Source organism: Triturus cristatus, chromosome 7 (assembly GCF_964204655.1).
Source record: "Triturus cristatus chromosome 7, aTriCri1.1, whole genome shotgun sequence".
Taxonomy (NCBI): Eukaryota; Metazoa; Chordata; class Amphibia; order Caudata; family Salamandridae; genus Triturus; species Triturus cristatus.
The window spans coordinates 1,693,548,323-1,693,570,543 of NC_140590.1; the positions used below are offsets into that span (position 1 = coordinate 1,693,548,323).

Here is a 22,221-nt window from a genome sequence, read left to right on the forward strand (position 1 = left end):
GGTTTTTTAAGTCCAACTTCCTTATTCTTATGGCTTCTTTATAGGCCAGTCTAGATGCTCTAACCAGTTCTATGTCCCTAGGTTTTTGTTTTAATGCCGCTTTCAAGGATCTGTGTGTTGCCGAGCATGCGGCATCAAACCATCTGGGACCTAGCATTTTGCTTTTACCAATTGGTTTTGTGAGGCGTTCGGCTACATGCCCACATAGAGATTCAAAATTCCCTATGACCTTTTCAGGGGTAGTTGTAGGTGTTAGACATGCCTCGTACTCAGAGCTATATCCATTTAGGATCTCTGCCTCAAGACCTGCCGCGTCTATTTTGCCCCATTTAAGTGTGATACCTTGGTTCCTACTATACTTTACAGGTTGCTCCCAAACAGAATGTTTGGGTTTAACGGGACATAGCAGGGATAAGTTTAGAGGGTTGTGGTCACTGGCAGCATTAGCAATTACTTTCAACTTATCAACATGATGAAAGTGCCCACTAGAGACAATTACAAAGTCAATAAAACTCATCATACCTCTACTTCCCTGAAACGTCGGTATTGGAGCAAAATTTGGACCAACCCAGGGCTCCACTATGCATAGATCATTTAGAATAATGATGTTGTTTAAGGCGTCCCCCTGGGGTGTATGTTTGAAGTGTAACAGGGGTTGATCATGGGAGTCTCTCAAGCCACACACCTTCGAGTCCCCATAGGTGCATAATGAACAGTTGAAATCTCCCACCCAGATGACAAATAGTAGGGGTTGCTCGTGGCGAGCCCTGGCTATGGCCTCCTCCAATTTCAACATTACGCTTGTCTCATTGTTGTCAAAGATGTTGTAATACCAGTTAATCAACAACAATGGTTCAGGAAACAAATTAACCAACATTAGCACTTGAAACCATGGGGAGTCAACTATCATAGAAGTTACAAGTTTGCATAGTTTTAAAGAGGTTGCTGTCATTAGGCCACCTTTTGCCCTACCCGCTTGTGAAGGTATCGCTAGGGTATTAAAGGCTTGGAAGCCCTCGATGTTCTGAGTGGATCGGCTCCATGTTTCCTGGAGGCACAGGATGTCACAGTCACCCACAAAGTCTAACCATGCCTCATCCTCCAATCTTGAGGCGAGCCCAGCAATGTTCCAAGAAATAAGGCGCATCCTTACTTCGCTTTGGTTTTTTCTGACTGGTTCAGGTAATACTTCCGGATTATGCCTTAAGATGATTGGACTTGGTTCGCTTTCTTTAGTAAGGCCAGCCTCAGGGACTTGGGGGTTAGAAGTACGATCGTCACCAACGGAAACATTCTCCCGTGAGTTATCGTCACAGCTTTCTCCCTTCTCCCTCTGGCTGGGCTCTCCTGTTGTCAGAGTATTAGTATTGCCAGGAGAACTTAGTGATGGTCAATCTATCTCTTCCATGCCCGCAAGTGCATCAAAGCGGTTTCTTAGGGGGATATTACTTGGAAACCATCCTAGGTAGTCTTCCCCCTGGAATCTTGGTCTTAGTTCATTATACCAGGTTTGCGAAGAGTTGTTATTGTTATAAATTGATCCCCTAAAGAAACCATCACTCTGTTGCAGAGGACCCCAGTTGTTTTGGTTTGGCCATACGGCTCTATTTCTCCGGGCCCACCCAGGGTGTGTTTCACTATTAGATGTCTGCCCAGTGTTTTTGTAAAGCAAAGTCGGGGGAACAAGATTCAAATTTGGATAGAAATATTCTAGACCTATACATTGAATATCCCCAGCTCTAGCAAATCTTGGTTTACAGCAGATGATATTTTTTACCCAGGTGTCGCTGAAATTGATCAGGATACAGTCCCCCTCTAGGTCCTTCTCACTTGGGCCCACCCAGGGAACTCTGCGTACACTAAGTATTTTTGTTTTAGAATCAGGAGGGAGTGGTCTGTTATTATTGAGCCAGTATATTACTTTGTTTTTTAACTCCTGGTTTGATTCCGTTTTATTAGACAAAACTGGGGGTACTCCTGTGAGTATTACCATAAAAGGAGCTGAGTCTGGGGGCAAGTTTACAGGTGGTGATTTCCTTTTATGTGCTCTCTCATTGTCATTGTTTGCTGCAGGCCCCTGCGAAGATGTTTGTTTTGGCCCTTGGGTAGTTCCCTGTTTAGAAGTAGTAACTTCTGGTGTTAGTACTGTACTACCCATATTTTGACTAGGGGGCCCCACAGTGCCCGCCACTGCAAGTTTAGTACGAGCTAATGGAACAGGTTTTGTTCGTGCTAAGGGGACCGGTGCTGCCTTAGGGTCACCAGTTATAAGTGTTTTAGGTGTTTTACTGGCATTTTTATTCTCTCCCCCTTTTTTTGAATTACTATTATTGGGGTTACTGTTTTTATTATTGTTATTAGTACCCCCCACCTCGAGTGATTTATTTTTAGTTACTAGAGTTAAGTGCTGGCTTCGCTGACTTGGATCTGGTTCCTTTTCTATGGTTTCCCCCTCTTTTACGTTTGTTCGGATTGTTTGGTTCCCGCTCACAGACTACTACATGATCTTGTATGTGGATGGGCCCATTATTGCTCAAATTGCCGTCTAAGGCGTTATCCCCCGTGATACCTGATGAAATAGGTATAGGAGTAAGTGTGGGTGCTTCAGCTTGGGAGTCCCCTGGGTCTGCTATCGTGATTGTCTGGGAGTCAGAGAGTGCCACTAAGTTTGGACTAGCCTCTAGGTTGCTATCTGCACTATCTGCACTTTTCTCGGGAGTGGGTGCCTTATTGGGGGTAGTTTTAGAGGCAATATCTCCCAAGGATGAGCGTTTGCCTGTTATTAGATCTAGGGACAAACGCTTTTCGGTAAGGGCGATTTCTTTTTCTAAGATCACAGTTGCCCGAGTTATAAAATCGTCTAAAGTTCCAGTTGCTTTCCCATTGTTCGTTTTTACGGTAACCTGTCTACCCTTCCCTGAGCGCAAGGACATCATGTGGGTTCTAGGAAACAACTAAATATATAGTGCTATAACTTACAACCAAACAGTTTAAAGTAAGAGATCTAGAATCACTGATAAAGGGAGTAGCCCCGACCCAACCTTGATCGTCCTTGGACGGCCTTAGACGGTCCCGCCCTTGTCCCGGGCTTCTCCCGGCGAGCTCCCGCGCAGCGGTAAGCACGCGTTATTTTATGGCTGTTGTGGTGATGGGCGGGTCGTTGGGGGCGGGGCGGGGAGGGAGAGCAGCCCAGGTGGAGCGGGCGCGGGTTCCTGGGACTCCTGGGAAATGGAGTCCCAGCCCTCTTGCTCGCAGCCCTCAGCCCCTGTTTTACCCCAGCAGCAGCTTCAGCCCGGGAAGGAAAGCGCCCCTCTGCGAAGCGGGACCCGCGCAGCGGGTTCCGCGAGGCGTGGAGAAGGTTGCGCTGAGTGTCCTCAGGAAATCCAAAATGGCAATGGCAGGTTTGCTAGGAGGTCCCACGGAGTACAAGGCAAACCGGTATTTGTTCACCCGGTCGTTGGGGGTGGGGCGGGGAGGGAGAGCAGCCCAGGTGGAGCGGGCGCGGGTTCCTGGGACTCCTGAGAAATGGAGTCCCAGCCCTCTTGCTCGCAGCCCTCAGCCCCTGTTTTACCCCAGCAGCAGCTTCAGCCCGGGAAGGAAAGCGCCCCTCTGCGAAGCAGGTTCCGCGAGGCGTGGAGAAAGTTGCGTGGAGAAAGTTGCGCTGAGTGTCCTCAGGAAATCCAAAACGGCAATGGCAGGTTTGCTAGGAGGTCCGTTTTTATCGTGGTTTTTTAAGCAAAGTACCAAAGCTGGCTTCCCAGATCACTAGCTCGCTGCAGCACAACACTCTCCTCGCGTTCTTCGTTCCGTTGGTGGGTGGAGCTAGAGCCGATGCGATGCCATTAGTCATTAGGTGCATGCATGGCAATACCGCGTTTAGGGGGAGGGGGTGTGCTTCGTCATGTTCAATGACAATGTGTGCTATGTATCATTGTACCAGTAGTGAGCAAATGGAGCTTGAGCGCACAAATAGAACAAATAGAGATCTGGTACAGTGAACCCCCCCTGTATATAGGGGCGCCGGAGTGTCTGCCCGCTAATTCTGGGCTGTTTGCCTGCACAGGCGAGGGTCATCATGCAAAATTTTACTGTCTTAAAGAACTCTTTTGTGAGGGGAATGGGGATGTTAACGAACGCATACAAAAAAATGTAGGCAGGAAAACCATCTTCATGATTGCTAGTCTATCGGCGAGAGAAAGGGGGAGTCTAATCCAGCAAGTTATTTGATCTAGTAATTTTGAGACAACAGTGCCATAGTTTGGGCGTATGACAACTTCTGGGCATCGGTGTATCCATACACCCAGGTATTTCAGAGGCTCTGTGCACCACTCCAGCTGGTACTCTAACGCGTGGGGTACAGTGGCAGGTGTTAATGGAAACACTGCTAACTTATTCCAATTAATGTTGTCCACATAGAGTGATATAGCAAGGAGGCACTGCCGGAATCGTAAAGATGCGGACGCACGCTTTTGTCTTATAATACAAGCCAGGGGCTCCAGTGCGAGGGCGAATAAGATTGGGGAGAGCGGGCAGCCCTGCTGTGTTCCCCTGCAGATTCGCACGGGTCGCATATTGCGCCATTTATGCAGACGCGGGCAATCGGGTCCGTGTATAGCAACCAAATCTAACTTAAGAAAGCCAATGGCGAGGGAGGAGCCTAGCGCGTGACCAAGATGGCTGCGTGAGCTCAGAGCTCCCGAGACCCTCGCTCCCTCCGGCAAATATCCGGTGAAGAATCCTGTTTTTAACACCCGGAATATTGGAGGCGAGCCGTTGCTGAGGTGATCGTCGCTGTCCGGACTGAAATCGCTCACCGGAGTCCGAAGTTGTGCCACATGGAAGTTTGCGGCCTACTCCCCGGAAGATGCCCGGGGATTGCACTGGCACGGTGCCCGAGCACTAATTGAACAACAGCGGCCGTGTGAGGGGCGAGCCATCGGGAGGACGGTGTCATCACTTTCGCTTTCCTGTTTTCATCGCGCCCTGGCCTGGGAGTGAGCCGCGCCGGTCACTTGTTGCACTGTCTTCTCTGGATGGGCAAGGGGATTGTTTCTGCAGCAGATCACGATGTCGGCCAAATCGGAAGCCGAAAAACAGAAGCCCAAGAACACCAGGCGGGGAGGATACACCCAAACCAACAACATGGATCGTTATGCCCAGCAGAAGGGGTCACCGGGCGGATCGGGACGGCCACTGGAAGCCTTGAAAGATGGTTTGCCCCCCGCTACGGAACCAACCCTGCAGGATGTCATGGGGGCCATCGAGGGGATGCAGTCCTCTATCGGGCAGCAATTCGAGACCCTGGCACATAAAGTGGACACAATCTCGATCGACGTCAATTTGATTCGGGCAGACCTGGGGAACACCAATGAACGGGTTCAATCCTTGGACCTTAAAACCTTTGGCCTCCTGGGAGATGTCTCTGATCTGCAGCTGGAAGTCCGAAATTTGAGGTCTGCAAACGACCTCTTTGCCCGACGGCTGGAGGACTTTGAAGGCCGGGCACGGCGCAATAACGTGCGCATTATTGGGGTCCCGGAAAACTCGGAGGAACAGTCGGTGGACCTGTTCGTGGAGGACTTGGTGGTAAACCATCTGGCGCCCAAAGGCCTCAGTAAGTTCTTTACTGTTGAACGGGCCCACAGAGTCCCTGGTGGGAGGCCCAAGGTGGGGGCCCCTCCGAGACCGATTGTCGCCAGGATCTTTAATTTCAGGGACCGCGACGCCATTCTACAAGCATCACGAGTGTCCGGCCCGATGACTTTCCAGAACACCACAGTGAGTTTTTATCCTGACTTTACCCAGGCGGTGCAGAAGCAAAGGCAGAGCTTCCTGGCGGTTAAGAGAAGGCTAAGAGGGATGGAACTGAAGTACGCCATGCTCTTCCCGGCCAGATTGCGTGTGGTGTATGAAGAGCGGACTTTCTTTTTTGAATCACCGGACATGGTCGGAGACTGGCTGGACACATTGCCCCAACGACGGACTAGCGGGGAGCATGCTGGTGGAGCAGAAGGCGGCCGTGATGAACAAGAGTGAGGACTCTGGTGCTAGATCATTTTGACTTTGCCCAGGACAGTGAATCACAGTCTTCGGTCTCTCCGGGAGGGTAGTAGCCCGGGGGGTGGCGGGGGTATGAAGGGAGCTTTTTCCTCCTCTGGGGTTCTTTTTGTAGACTAGTCTTAGAATAGGGCGACAGGCACACTGCAAGTTGGGGGGGCTTCTTAAGCTTACGCAGGGGTGTAGGGTGGGGGGTGGAATGGGGTTGTTGAGGTGGTTGTTGTTGGTTTTTGTTTTGCAAGGCGTGGTGATGCAAGCTTCTTTAGCTCGAGTGCGGTTCTACGGGGGGGTGGAGGTCTCCCTACATTTCGGGATGGGGGGTAGGGGCTTAAAGATACTCAGTTGGAATGTTAACGGCTTAGGGGATCGTATTAAGCGAGGGATTGTCCTGCAATTTCTGAAGCGATGCTCCCCTGATATAGTTTTATTGCAAGAGACGCACTTGACAGGTAACACGTGCTACGCACTCAACAGGAAGGGCTACAAATTCGTTGCGCACTCGGGGTTCTCCTCGGGCTCTAGAGGGGCTGGAATACTTGTTAGGGCCTCACTGCCGTTTGAGGTTGACTCCACCACTGTTGATGAAAGGGGGCGATTTGCGGCTGTGGCGGGGAGGTGGGAGGGCAGGACGCTGGTCTTGGTTTCTGTTTATGTCCCTCCGGCGCTGCAGCCCTCCACATTTGCGGACCTGGGGAGGGCTCTGTTGGATCTCCCAGAGGGGATGTTGGTGGTGGGTGGCGATTTTAATGCGGTTGGCTCCGTATTGCTTGATAGACACCCGCCAAGAAGCTCTGGGGGGGCGCAGAAATGGCTTTCAGACTTCGTGGATACCCTTGGTCTGGTTGACTGTTGGAGACTGCTGCATCCCACTCAGTGGCAGTACACTTTCCACTCAGGGGCGCATGGCAGTCTCTCTAGAATTGATTATGTACTTACTTTGGCTGCACACGCCTCCTTTGTGTCCGAGGCTAGGCACATGGCTAGGGGTATTTCTGACCATTCGCTGGTGTGGATCTGTATGGATGTTGGTCGAGGGGTGGTGGGCAGGGTGGCTCCGATTAATCCCTGGTATCTCCGTGACCCTAGGACTCGTAGCGCGGTGCTGAAGGCGGTCGATCTCTACTTCCAGGAAAATCTAGGCTCGGTCACGTCTGCGGTGTCTTTGTGGGAAGCGTTTAAAACTGTGCTGAGAGGAGAGGCCCTTTCCTTGATAGCGGCAGCCAAACGTCGGAGGGATGCGGAGGTCTCACAGATTGAGGCGGAGATAGCGGCTCTAGAGTTGGTTTTGGAGGAGGAGGCTACGGCAGCAACGCTGCATAAATTGAGCCTTAAGCAGTCGGAGTATAAGGCCCTGGTGACGGATGCGGCCAAAGCCCTGAGTAGGGAGCAGCAGGGGCGACTGTACGATGTTGGGGACAAGGCCGGGAAATTAATAGCGTGGCTGGATAAAAAAGAGCGGGTTAATCGTGTGGTGCCAGAACTAGTAACAGAGGGTGGCGCTATTGTCACTGAGCCGGATGGCATAGTCCAGTGCTTTGCAGATTATTTCCGCACGGTCTACACCTCAGTGTCGGACAGGCCGGTGGAGGACTCGTGTGAACTTCTGCGAGACCTGGCGCTGCCTTGCCTCTCTGACATAGACAGGGAAGATCTAGATGGTGACATCACAGCTGACGAAGTCGCGGGTGCTATTCGTTCACTGCGCCCGGGCAAGGCCTCGGGCCCGAATGGCCTGCCAATTGAGTTCTAAAAACTCCGGCCGGACAAGATCGCTCTCACATCTGCGAGCTATGTTTGTAGAGGCGCGGGAGATAGGATGCCTTCCATTTGACCAACGCCTGGCGACAATTGTGGTCATACACAAAGATGGCAAGCCCAGGAATAAATGCAGCTCATATAGGCCGATTTCGCTACTTAATGCCGAGCCGAAAATCCTCGCTAAAATACTGGCCAACCGTTTGATCAGGGTGATCGGGGACCTGATCCACCCGGACCAATCCGGTTTCATCCCGCACCGTAACACTGCGTTGAACCTTAGGCGCCTCCACGGCGTGCTCGCAAGGACGGGGACGCTGCGGGAGCCGACCATTGTGGCTGCACTTGACGCCACAATGGCTTTTGACACGCTAGAGTGGGCATATCTGTGGGCTGCACTTGCAAAATTCGGCTTTGGACCTGGCTTTGTTGGCTGGGTGAGACTACTGTATGAGGGACCCTTGGCTAAAGTTGCGGTTAATGGTAGGGTGTCCTGCCCGTTCGTGCTGGGGAGGGGCACCAGGCAGGGTTGTCCCCTGTCGCCGTTGTTGTTTGCTCTCGCTCTTGAACCGCTGGCGGCGTGGATACGATGGCACCCGGACATAAGGGGGATCCGATGGTCACCAGATCATGAGGACCGCATCTCTCTTTATGCCGACGACATTTTGCTATACCTCACTTCACCCAGGAAGTCTCTCATAGTAGTCTGTGATGTTCTGAATTCTTTTGGTAGGAACTCGGGTCTCACCATTAATTGGGGGAAGTCGTATCTGTATGCCCTAAGTGGAGACGTCCCTGTTCTCCCGCGGAATTGCTCGATCCAGATCGCCCAGGAGGGCTTTTTGTATCTAGGGATCTATATCTCCACCGATCCAATTGTTCGATATGAGAGAAACCTGCTCCCTCCATTGACGCGCCTGCGGCGGGATGTGGCGGGTTGGCGGCGGTTGCCGCTCTCCCTCCTAGGCCGCGCCGCGCTGTTCAAAATGATGTCTCTTCCCCGCTTTCTCTATGCCCTGCAGAATACCCTGGAGCTGGTCCCGGCCAGCTATTTTCGGGAGGTCGAGAGCCTCCAGCGCTCGTTGCTGTGGGATGGCCGACCGCGTATAGCTATTGCAAAGCTGACCCTTCCGTGGTACGATGGGGGTATCGCGCTTCCTGACATTAGAAGATATTATTGGGCCACCCAGTTGAGTGCGATCAATCATGGAGTCTACGGTCCGGCGCTGAGCCCCAGCTTCGCTATGGATCGGTGGTTGCTGCGCGGGGGTAATTACTTTAGAGCACTCTACTCCAGGTCAACGGATGGGTCCCTCACGGGGCCAACCAAGACGGCGGTGCACGTGTGGAAGGCTGTTACGAACTCGCTGGGTTGGAAGGATAGGCTTACCCTCGCTACTCCGCTGTTTGACTCTGATATGTTGGGGAAACTTTGGCACACGAAGGGGTTCGAGAAATGGGACCTGATTGGGATATCCAGGGTGGGAGACCTGCTGGTTAAGGGACGAGTGAAGTCGTTTGACGTGCTACGGACGGAATACGATCTGGAGGGTACGGAATATTTCCGGTATGCACAGGTACACCACGCTCTGCGGTCCGTCCTCGTCGAGGGGGAGACTGTGCCTGAGTCCTCTCCTTTGGAGGATCGGATTCTGGATGGCCATATGCCGGAGAGTACAATCTCCTTAATTTACAAGAAGCTTGTTAATGTCCGGACTGACCTCCACCTAGGGGTGCGTGATCAGTGGACTAGGGACGGCCTTGAACTGGATGATGAGGATTGGCAGTATGCCATCTCCTCTCCTAAGGAGGTCGCGATCCCGGCACGACTAAGGCTAGTGCAGCTTAAGATACTTCATAGAGTCTATGTCACGGGCCCCGACTGATTCATATGGGTTTCTCCGAGGATGGCTTATGTAAGAGGGGCTGCGGGATGGTGGGCACCTTCCTACATATCATATGGGAATGTGGTGTGATCACGGAGTTCTGGAAGCGAATTCATGTTGTGATGCAGGAGGTCACGGGTATTGCACTGCTGCCAGAGGCACGGCGCTGTCTTTTGAATGTCTGGGGTCCTACTGACTATGATGCGGCGCAGACTCAATGGGTGACCCAAGGAAATATGGTGGCGAAGCGCGATATTGCGCGACTGTGGGGTTCTCAGAGACCTCCCGCTATGGAAGCATGGATGGAAAATATGGACTGGAGCATGTTTAGGGAGAAAACGGTGTATAGTGCCCGGGGGCGGCCTAAGAAATGGCATAAGATATGGGAGCGATGGAACCAGTATAGGGGTGATATATGTCTGCCCCCGGCCACTGAACCGCTGGAGGAGCAACTTTGCCCCTAGCTTCACTTCCAACTTGGGATTTTTATGATGATTATATGCTAGAATGTTAGCGCCTCTGCTTCTCCCTCATCCACCCGACCGGTGGTTTTGTTCTGACTTTGGGAATGGGGCCGCGCCCCCATCGGGAACTGGCACGAGTTCATTGTGTATACTGCCTTGCTTGTGTTATTTACTTTCAGGTTGTTTTAAAAAAAGGAACCTTTGTTTTTTCTGGTACCAGAGCTGTGGACACTTCCATGTGTTGTACTTAATTGGCTGCCGAACCTCCGGGATGTCGGCTGACTAGCTGTGTTCCAGACTGACATAAATAAAGGTTTTTAAAAAAAAAAAGAAAGCCAATGGCATCCCCATCCGGGCTAGCACAGTGAACATATAAGGCCATTGTATAGAATCAAATGCCTTAGCAGCATTCAGAAAAATCACCACAGCAGGCAGCGAGGTATTCAGCTGGTGGATGATGGCAAATAGGGTACGGAGATTATGCGTGGTGGGTCTAGGGGGGACAAAGCCTGCTTGGTCTGGCAATACTAGGCTTGCATTAGCAGTTGAAGTTGGGATGCAATAATTTTCGCCAGAATCTTAACATAAGTATTAATTAGTGACAGCGAGTTATATGAATCTACTTGCTCGGGCTGTTTCTTGGGTTTCAATAACAGGCTTAGCAGTGCCTCCTGGAGAGTGGGGGGAAGAGATTGTTGTCATACGCCTCCTGGTCCATTTTTAGTAGATGAGGTGTTATTAACTCTGAGAAGGATTTATAAAACTCGCCTGAAAGGCCATCGCTTCCAGGCGATTTCCTATTAGGTAAGGAGCGGATAGCGTCTCCAACCTCTTCCTCCGTTATCCATTGAACCAAAAACTTCCTTTGCCCTGGCGAGAGCCATGCCAGTGCTATGTCATTTAGAGAGACGTCTGTTTCACGCGGCAATGCAGACTTGCGCCAGCCATAAAGCTCGGCGTAAAAGTCCACAAAACATTTTAGGATTTCTTGGGAGTCATGGTGGCGTGTTCCATCCTGTGAGGTGATAGTCAGTATCTGTGGAATGTCCGAAGGTCCTTTTATTTTGGTTGTTAGACTGCACCAAGGTCTCCCTCCCTCCCCATATGTGTGCTCCACCCATTGCTTAAATAGATAGCAGATCTCCTGATTCGCCACCTCAGCGTATTCATTTAGGTTTGTCCCAATGTCCGCCAGCTTCTGAGGCATTTGGTTGATTTCATACGTTCGCTCAAGTAATCAAAAAAAACATGGAATCCTTACCCATCAATTGTGTAAACATTCAAAGTCAGTTAGACACAAATTGTTCACGATGATCGGAAGAATATGCCAAGTCATTATGTTCTTATTTCCTTAATTCTTTATTGACAACGATGAGCATATAAAGTTGTTAAAATCCACTATTCTTAATCCTTTCAGCCAACACGTTTCGTCCCAATAGGGACTTCTTCAAGGCTCAAAATTAGAGTCCGCTCTGCATTTGGAGCGGATGCAGAGACAGCTATTCCGGGCTACCGTGCCACTTGAATGGTGACCCTGAAGACACCTCACTTATTGTGTCGTAGGACTTTTCTGTTGACTTGTATCAGGAAACAAACATATACCGTGACTCTAATTTTGAGCCCTGAAGAAGTCCCTATTGGGACGAAACGCGTTGGCTAAAAGGATTATGAATAGTGGATTTTAACAACTTTTTATGCACATCATTGTAAATAAAGAATTAAGGAAATAAGAACATAACAACTTGGCATATTCTTCAGATCATCGTGAACAATTTGTGTCTAACTGACTTTGAATGGTTACACAATTGATGGGTGCGTATTCCATGTTTTTTTGATTGCTTTAAGTATGGAAATTCCGAATAGGGAGTGGAGAGGGGTGCACTTCCTGGTTTCCTTGCACCATTACTACTTTGCCAGACTATTTTGTTGACAGGTGCGGTATTTCTGCCTTTGCCTCAACCTTCAGCTGTTTTGTTTTATACGTTCTCTCAAGTGTTTGCAAAGTTTTTTCGAGCTGGGATAGGCGGGATCTCAAAGATTGTAATACCCCGGCCCTAGGCCCTATACATGTTCCGCAGATTGTAGCCTTGAAGGCTTCCCATAATACACCATCTGTGTCCACCAACCCTCTATTTTCATTAAAGTATTGTATGATAGCTGTCTTTACTCTATCCCTGAAAACCCCGTCCGTCAAGGTTGAAGTCTCCATTGAAAGGGGCGGGGGCCTCAGTCGGCAGTGCCAAAGATAGTAACACTGAAGAGTGATCCAACAGCATTCGGGGTAGGTGTCTCACAGTCTGAGTCCAGTATTAATTTTGCCAGTCACCAGTCAGTAGTCTAATCATGACCACATATTGTGTGCAGTCAAGATAAACTTGCCCACCCGTTTCCCTGGGTTCTGAATCCATCATATATCATTGAGCTCCCAGTCACTCATTCCCTCCCTGAGCACCCTACTTGCCTGTTTAGTCTGTCCCAGCGGGCCCCGGATCTATCAATTTTTGGATCTAGTGGAAAGTTAAAGTCTCCTCCCCAGATAATAATGGATGGTTGAAGTTTATAGATTCGGACATATAAAGTGGTGTAAAATTCAGTATCATCCGTATTAGGTCCATATACATTTATTAAGGTTAGCATTGTATCCCTGCATTCCCCCTGCCATATGATGTATCTTCCCTAATCATCTGTTTCAGAGTGCAATGTGGTAAAGGAGGTGCATCTACGGATTCAGATAAGACCCCCCTAGAGTAGGAGGAATTAGGAGGAAGCCATTTTCGTGTGTGCCCTTCGTGCCCCCAGTTTAGCCACAGCCTGTGGACTGAGATCTGATTCTTGTGGAAATGCGATGTGCACCTGATGCCTATCTAGATACGCAAATACCTGTCTAACTTTCTTTGGGTTATTAAAACCGAGCAAGTTCCACGTGAGCAAGTTGGGGGTACCATTTCTAGTGTTTATTCATCCAACATACTATGTTCTAGTGCTGTGTGGGGAGTTGCGGGGTAGGGGTATATATATGATACTGATACAGGACCCATGCAATCGGAGCATCCATAACATGCCAACAGTAACAACACCCCCACCCACTTTGGTGGTATAAACATGCCTTTATCAATTGTTCCCCTTACTCAGTAGCATCTACACCTTCTAGGCATTGTTTATAAGAAGTGTACCTACATGGCTAGCCTTTACATTCCTTAATAGAACGAATCTGTGGAGGCAGTCCAATGGTGCTAGTCAGGTCCATTGTTCCTGGATGCCGTGGTATCCATTTCTCTGCGTGGGAAGTCACCACAAGAGCACCACACCGCTTTGATGAAGTCCATTGCTGCTTTGGGGAAAGTAAGTATGGTATGGCGGCCGTCATGCTCCACTCTCAGATTGGCCGGAAACAGCATGGTGACTATGAAATCGGGGTACAAAGATACCTCATTGCCATCGAAGCGAGTGATGCCCTTTTCCCGTGAGAGGCATAGCACCGTGTCCCGATCTCTGTAATTCATGAGCTTAGCGATGATCAGACGTGGGGAGCCCCAGAGGGTGGCAGCGACCTGTAAGGATCTGTGGGCTCGTTCGACTATTATCACCGCTGATAGTTCTTCACTACCAAATACGCATCTCAAAATTTCTTCCAAATATTTTTCCAGGTGAACTGTGTTTGTGGACTCCGGGACGTCCATTACGCGCATTCGTGCATCCAGGTCCTCATTTTTAGCTTGCATGACGGTCAAGATCTTGTCCATGCTCAGCTGCTTTCGGGTTAGTCCTTGTAAGTCATCCTTAGTTCCCGAAATGCATTGTTCTACCGTTGCGAACCGGGCAGCGTGTATGTCCAGTTGGGACACCATGTTGTCCATGTGAACATTTAGGGTGTCTATCTTGCCGTCTATTGACAGCAGACTCTGTTGCATGACCTGCAGTGTGGCTTCCAGGGACCCCCCCCCCCCACCTGAGGAGGTAAATCTTTGTCAGAGTGCGCGTGCTGTGTTAGCTTAGGCGTCTTCTTCTCCTCAAAGGTAAGGCGGGACTGCTGTCCATCTGTTTTCCCCATATATAGTGTGGGCTTTATTGCCATGCCTCGTAGTTCTTCTCTGTACGGGTAGCAGTGAGGGGAGACCTCCAGGTCTCTCCCTCGTGACTTCTTGCACTAGCCCGTCGAGCTCCGGTAGCGTAGAGAGGCAGGGATCACAGCTGCCTCACTCTCTCATGCCACCGCAATGATCCATATATTTGCCAGCCTTCTTCAGTCTACACGTGTCAATGATGTTCGCAGATCGCTAGGCCCAGCTGGAGGATCCTGATGATAAGCAGAGCGCCAAGGTGGTAGGCACACCCTGGCCAGCAACTAGTATGTCTTGTGCTTGGGGCATACTACTAACAACGCCAACCGTACTGCTCCTCCACGGCCTTGGCTGGATTTATCTCCTCGACTTTTTGCCTCTGGGGTAGCAGGCAGCAGTCACTTCCCATCTCAATCGCTAGTGGAAGGCAGCCCTGTGTTAACTGAGAGGAGTCGGGACCCTGCACATTTCCTTTTTGCCATACAGATGGCACCTCTATGTGCCTGTCCCGTGCTCACCTCACCGCTACTGCTTCACCGCAAGGCCTCACCTCCACAAATCCGGCTGATTATCTGCATTCAGCCTACACTCAGCAGTGATGTGCACGTTTCTCCGGGCTCACGCGGCAGGAGTCCTTTCCCCCACCGCGATCTCAGCACCGCTCACCTCATCCGGGCAAGCGCCCTCAACTTGGCCCACTTTCTATGGGGTGCAGCGCCACCACTCGTTCTCCAGCACCTCCGATTCTGACCTCATGAAGGTGCGATCGCTCCAGTCCAACTGTTTTTGCTGGCGTGTTGGAGCGGCAGATGCACCCCGGCAGCAAGCAGATAAATTAGACACCCTACAGGCTGTGTGCCTGCACCGCTGGCTCCCCCCCCCCCCCCCCCCCCCCCAGGTCGCTGCGAACTACAGTCTCTCTGATGTTCTGTTGTCTCTGCACAGGGAGAAGCAGTCCTCTCTCCATCTGGTTACCAGTCACAGCCTATCGCTGCCATGTTAGAGAAAGGGGTCAGCCCTCGCCACTCTTCTTTCTTTTACTTGCTCGGGTGCGCCGCAACTCAATTTACTCCATAGCTCCATAGGTTGCGGCACTTCTGCCTCACATTTAGGGTCTTCGATGGCTACTATCGGCCCGGATATTAGGCAGATTTATGACCCGGCTGGCGGAGCTGCACTAATGTGTGACCATCTTGCTGTGGGCACTCTAGCACCCCCCAAACTATAACTACTAAATTTCGATGATTTTATGTGTTTAAAATCTGAACCTTACTATAACGTCCTTGTTACCTTTTTTTTTTTTTTTTTTTAGTAAATTTCTACTGTTTTTAATGATATTTTCTAACTATAACGTCCCTGGAAGCTGGGTGTGTGAGTGGTTGTGTGGGTGTGTGAGTGCATGTGTGACTGGCTGTGTGGGCCTGTGAGTGGGGGTGGGAGTGGCTGTGTGGGTGTGTGAATGGCTGTATGGGTGTGAGTGGTTTTGGAGTTCTGCGTGTGTGTGATTGGCTGCATGGGTGTGTGAGTGGGTGTGTGAATGGTTGTGTGTGTGTATTTGTTTGTGAGTGAGTGTGTGAGTAGTGTGTGGGTCTGTGAGTGTGTGTGAGTGGCTGTATGTGTGTGTGTGTGTATTTGTTTGTGAGTGAGTGTTTGAGTAGGTGTGTGGGTCTGTGCTTTATTGTATATGTTTTTAGAATTTAGGGTCAGGCTCCACAGATCCACTTAAATCTGTGAGTATCCGGGTCGATCAGCGTATCCTCGCATGCTTAAAAAAATGTTTTGGAAAATGTCTTGCGTATGAGGGGTGCCTCACAGACCACTCCATTAGTTCTATGGGGTCAGGGTACTTCCCCATGGGCAATCTTGGCCTCGGGGACCGCCTCCTCCCCGTGGCTGACTGTATGAAGAAATTGCAGAGGAGGACCGCGTGAGCCTCCTCCTGATGCTTTTATGAGCCCCGGGTTCCACCACCTCCCTGGGGTTCTATTAAAAAAAAAAAGGAAGGGGACCTGCATGGACCCACCTCCATTCCCCTTAAGTGCCCCGGGGACCCTACCTCCCTGGGGCTTTATTAAAAAATCAGAGGGGGCTGTGTGGACCCCCCTCCATTGTCCTTTAAGGGCCCCGGGGAGCTTCACTTCCCCGGGGCCATAGAAACAATTTATTGAGGGAGGGGGCCACGCAGCCACCTGCTAGGCCAATTACAGCCCCGGGGACCACCACCTTCCTGCGACAACCTTGCAATAAGAAAGAAGGGGGGCCGCTCTGCCCCGCTCCTGGGCTGTTATTGGCCCAGGGTACCACCACCTCCCTGGCGCAGCCCTTCAAGCAAAAAGGAGCCCCACCCCTTCCCCTCCTGGAGCCACTAATGGCCCTAGGGACCACCACCTCCCAGTGCTAGCTTCCTATGTCCCAGGGTGCCCACCCCTAGCAGACTTTTTATATGTTTTCCTGCCTGCTGTCAAACGGGAAGGACAACAGATGAATGGATTGCTCTCTGATGCATGTGTGGGAGTAATGCTGGCTCCCGCTGGGGGCAGGGAGACCGGGGGCATTGGGGATCCTCTAGAGGTCCCCAACAAAACACACTGGGTGCCCTTGTTAGGCTCCAGGATGAAGAGGGCCTGTCCCTGGGGTGCCCTGGAACCAATTTGGCCTAGGGAGGGGGCCACGTGCCCCACCCCCTCTGTAGAAAGGAGGGGTTCTCTTTCTTGGCCACTCCTGGTGAGAGCAGAGTCCATGGCACTCCCTTTAAATTACTAAGAGTATGAAAATGTGGAAAATCACCTGGAAGCTCCTTCTGTTTGTCCCAGCCCCGTCTAAATTAGTAGTATGCAAAGGTCTTTTTTTGCTTTTGCCAGGATGATGGCCAGCTTAACAATAGGTCCACAGCGCATTTCCTGCCACTTTTGATGACAGATTCTTGATGCTGAGAAATATGAGGACATCTCTACCAAACAAAGAAGCGCTTACTTCATATAGTTTGGAGGATGTATCCCTGTTTGGTGGAGATTTACCTCTTTATAGTCTCGTGTCTTCTCTGTAGGATGATTCATGCTATCACAGATTTCTGGATAAAGAAGCACAAGGAAGAATCACATTGCCAAAACTCACAGGTTACTGGAGGCATTTCCTCGTGGTCCATTACGTAGATGTTGGATAAAATATGCACTAGACATTTACTTTCATCTGCACACTCAACATGGCATTCTCTTGTGTCATCACAATTTGGCTGAACGGTGTGACGGCCAACCATGCTGCCCAGAGGATGGCAGGTGACCAGCCATGGGGAGCAACTAGAGGACAGCACACCTTTTAGGAAGGGGGGCTGCTGTATCGTTGCTTGTCCTGTAGGCGATAACTGGGAAGCGTTGCTGCTTTGTAGGGTGGGTAATATTGGGAATGCACCCTGGAGCTAATTTTTCCTCCAACAAAGCGGCACTTGACCTGATAGGACCCTTGACTCGGAGGAGGGAGAGTGAATGGACTGTGCACACAGGGCCCTACAGGGTTGCGGTGTAAAATCAGTAAGTGCGGTGCAGGGACATGGGCAGTAAACAGAGCAGTGCTCCCACCTCAGATGGGTGCACCAGGACATAGTCGGGCTTGGACATCCCCTTCAGCAGCAACGGGACCCACTGGCCTGCCAGCAACTGTCAAGTACAGTGTGACACAGACCCTACATGGTGACAGGTGTACCGACCGCAGCAGGGCTCCTCAAGGGACCTTTTCTGCAAAGGCCAACATAATAAAAATATTGCTATGAAAAGACAGCAGTCCTTGTGTTCCTGATCACGAGTGAGAACTGACCAATGACTGTGCTTTTTAACAGAACTGCAAGCCTTGCGCTGTTTTATTCAGAATGGCATTGAAGAAGACACTTCACAGAAACACGTCTGCCTGGAATAAAGATTTGCAATGGTACCTTGTGAGTGCCCCGTATTTCTGTAGCTTTAATGTGTAACGTGATTCCTTTCTGCGTGTCATGAATGAACCCGCCGTGAGTTCGGCAGGATCTGGGAGAATATATATATATAAATAAAGCGGTTTCACTTACCTGCGATATGCTTACATTTTTGTTGTAAAGGTATGCGTGGTAAAGGCATATGCGTGGTTATAGACTCGTGATAATGGCACGCGTGGTTCCCTCATATATCCGTTTAAGAACATTCCATGACTGTGACTGTGGCACAGTAGAGGCTAGAGAGTAGCACTGACTGCAGATCCGTTCAGAGCACATAGAACCCACTGTCATGTACAGAAGGGACACATTGGTCACAAACTCCAGCAAGGAGGACCACATGTGTACCAGGGAGACTCTTGAGATTTGGCACACTAACGCTTAAGAATCAGGGCATAGTTATAGCACTCCAAAACTACTTTCACCTGTTCAGGGTTTGGTATACTAACGGAGGCCTTCTTTGCTGTAACATTGTAGTGTATATTCCAAGGAGTGGTGGCTGCATAATCGAGTATTTATTCTTCATCATAATAGATTTGGTAGCATGTGAAACAAGCATTTTCAATGCAATAGGTCTCGCTTTTGCGAGCGTTGTAGCGATTGGCATTGTAAATGACAAAGCCTTTTATTTATGTGTTTTAAACCCAATACATATATAAAAGGCATTATTATTTTTAATGCCAGTAGCTCAAACTCTCTCAAATGCGAGAGCACTTTAATGTTGTCCACGCGCATTTATTTAGACGCTGCTCAACATCATTCAGGTTACAGTGAGCAGCGTCTAAACAAAGGGGCACAGCCAATATTAAAGTGAAAGCGCATATGGTGCGCTTTCACACGAAGTAAAAATAAAATAATTAAGAAACGTTCCGCGCGGCCGCTGAAGTGAGTGGGCAGCACAAATAATTAATAAAATAAGCACGCCCGCTAATCTGGAAGTAGCTTCCTGTTAAATAAATAATTAAATAAGCACAGCCACTAAACTGAAAGCGGACTGCGCCGTAAATTAAATAAGTGAATATGTGCGGCCGCTATAGTTAAAGCGGATCGCGTAGTAATTTAAATACATACAGTAGTAAGCGTGCGGCGTGCTGCGATGTCGTGGGTGGAATAAGGGAAGAGCATTAAGGAAAATAGTGCTCACCAACTTATAAAGCAGAGAATGTAACAACACCAGTAAAAGGTCCAGTCTTTGTGGGTGGTAACAAATGGAGACAAGGCGGTACCAAGGAGGGACTAACAAGCCTCATAATGAATCGGAAGCCAGCGTTTTCGAAGGACCATGGCACAAGCCAATTAAAAATATGGACGGAGAGTGGGCGGGGCTTCTAGTGCATACCCTAATACAGCACGCCTCGCAGAGCGAGCAGTGCATACACGCTTCCGTAACGCTCGACCTAAAAATATAGACGGGAAAAAGCATATTTCCGAAAACATAAACTCTAAAATGTAACTATCAAACTCTTGACCTTACAAAAATATGTTCCTTAAAAATTCGACATTCACCTAATTCCACTTTGAAGCATTTAACCTCAGATATGACTTAGCTGAAGTTAAAAGTTTATTAACTCAGAGCTATAATTTATCGAAACTGAGTTTAGTTGGATTTAGGCTTGAAATACAGTTCACAATGTTTGAAGGAAGTCTGTGTTTTCCCATGCAACCAAATGTGTCAATGTCCCCTTCCCATTAATTGGACCAGTAAGCATTCCCACTGAGGGGCATGAGTGTCTCTTCGAACCAGTGTAATGTAAGGAACCTGCGGTATTGTGAAGGGGAGTCATTTGGAAGTAGCAGGCCTAATCTGCTCTTGTGAAATAATACTTGCCATGGGTCTTCTCTCTCAGGATCTGCCGGACTTTCACCCCCTCGGGCTTCCGGACCCACCTAAAGCGGTGGCTGCTGCTGGGCTTTCTCTTGATCGTGCTTCTGCTGCTGGCCTTGAGTGTCACACTTCTGTGCCTTTGTGAGTACAAGTGCATCTTTACTATAAAAACAGTATTCCGGCATAGAGCTGGGTACCCTCTCGGGTGATTAGCTGCGCTATACAAATCGACTGACTGATTGATTGATTGATTGATTGAAGCCACAAGACACACTATGATCAATACAAGCTGACCCCAATAATGCATTGCTGGAGTGAGACACTGGTACAGAACACAGTCTAACATGCAGGTTCAGATCAGGAATCATAGGCAGAGCCACAAAAAATAAATCCTGAAGTATGCCAAACAGCAGGTACATACTCTCACCCACTCAACAGAGGACTGGTGACAATATAAAGTCAGAAACCGAGTGCACACAATCATGCGCGTGCCCATTAGTAACATATTATAGGAAGGCCTTGCACTCTGTAGTCTCAACAAACATTTTGTAAGCCTACATTGATATTCGCAAGTTGATGAAAAGTTATTCTTTCTCTGTGTCCTCTTCATAGACCTGCAGGTATCCGCCCGCTTGGCACAGGATTCGGAAGAGCTTGATAAACTCCGAGCCAATGGTACCCGTTGCCTAAAGGAGCTGGAATTGGAGCGGGCTGAGCGGGAGGAGACAGAGCGCAACCGGTCATCTCTAGAGCAGGAGTGCCGGGAGCTGCAGGAGCAGACCCTTCCTGACATGCTGGCTAGCCATAAGAAATTCCAGATGGAGGTGGAGGTGGAGCGCGAGCAGAAGAAGCGCCTTCTGCAGCACTACGTCATGGTGAACGAAGAATGCAAGGACATGCGGGAAAATAACCTCTTCCTGTCCAAGAATAGCTCTCTCTATCGCAGCTGCAACAAGACCATGGACCCTGAAGACCCTAGTAAGCTATGGGGATATATCTAAAGTTCAAGGGGTGGGTCATCAATATGTGGACTATGGGCAGAGGCCTTCAGAGTTCCAGGAACACTTTTCTGGATACTATTCTGAAGGATTTGCACAGCACCAGATCTCTATGGACTTGCTTATCCTAGCCTTATTTTAAGGAATGGCCACTGAGTTCCATTAAATAACTGCAATGTCTCCGTTGACATGTGAGTGTGGTAGCCACCATATTGTCTGACTGAAGACAAAAAGCAGCAACCAAATGAGGTGCAAAAGCAAAGCCAGAAACACATATGGTCAATATCCCTGTTGAAATATGACCATAGTATCAAATCCAAAAATATTGCCATGGCACAGGTAGTAACAGAAAATATATACTTACCTGGTGATATTTCGAGAATTGATATTCTAGTTCTGATATAGTTATAGCTCGATGTCTCTGGAGACGATATTGTGGCATACAGCCCATTCCAGAGAACAAACAATCTTCAGTAGAGTACCATAGATGTGAACTGACACCCTCACAACATTTGCTGCCACGTAGGAAAGTAGTTTTACAGGGCAATAGCCAGACTCAAATTATAAGGGTAAACACTGATATCTGTAGGCAGCAGGACTAGCAAAAGTTCAGTTGCAAGCACTTTGGGTCATATTTGTGGCAGTTGGCGCAGTGCAGCACAGCAAGCACCCTTGCTGCACTGCACTTCACTGCGCCACTGGGAAATGGCAGGAATGAGCAGTATTTAAGGCATATGGCGCATTCCTGTGCTTTCCCCCTGCGCTGGAGCACAATGGGCTGCCCAGCGCCAAAGCAGGCACCCCTATGGTGCAAGGTTACCTATGTTGCATGCAGAAGTGTTTTTGTGCAGGAATTGGCACCTTGCTGCACAAAAATAATGCTTAGAGGCACATTTCTATTATCTATGTGTGCTGCAGAATGCAGCACATATATAAAGAGGAAGTAACGAGGAGTGTTAGAAATGAGGGTCTCTAGTTGGCAAGGGCTTGCACCTCTGTCCAAATAGGGACCCTTCTTCCCAGTCAGGGAAATGGAGTTACACTCCTAAAATAACCCCTGCTCACCCCCTTGGTAGCTTGGCATGAGCAGTCAGACTTATCTTAGAGGCAGTGTGTAAAGCATTTGCACATAACCAACAGTAATACAGTGTAAGCACTACAAAAGGACACCACACCAGTTTAGAAAAATATCCAATATTTTTATATACTTAAGA

General features: G+C 49.4%; 1 protein-coding gene across 1 annotated transcript in view; it reads left to right on the forward strand.

The window, feature by feature from the left end:
• Positions 1-22,221, forward strand: part of LOC146812786 (uncharacterized) — a 99,053-nt gene that overhangs the window by 44,078 nt on the left and 32,754 nt on the right. The window contains exons 2-3 of the mRNA XM_085614620.1: positions 20,032-20,150; positions 20,622-20,987. Of these exons, the coding sequence (XP_085470746.1) occupies positions 20,032-20,150; positions 20,622-20,987 (485 nt within the window). The remainder of the gene's footprint in view (positions 1-20,031; positions 20,151-20,621; positions 20,988-22,221) is intronic.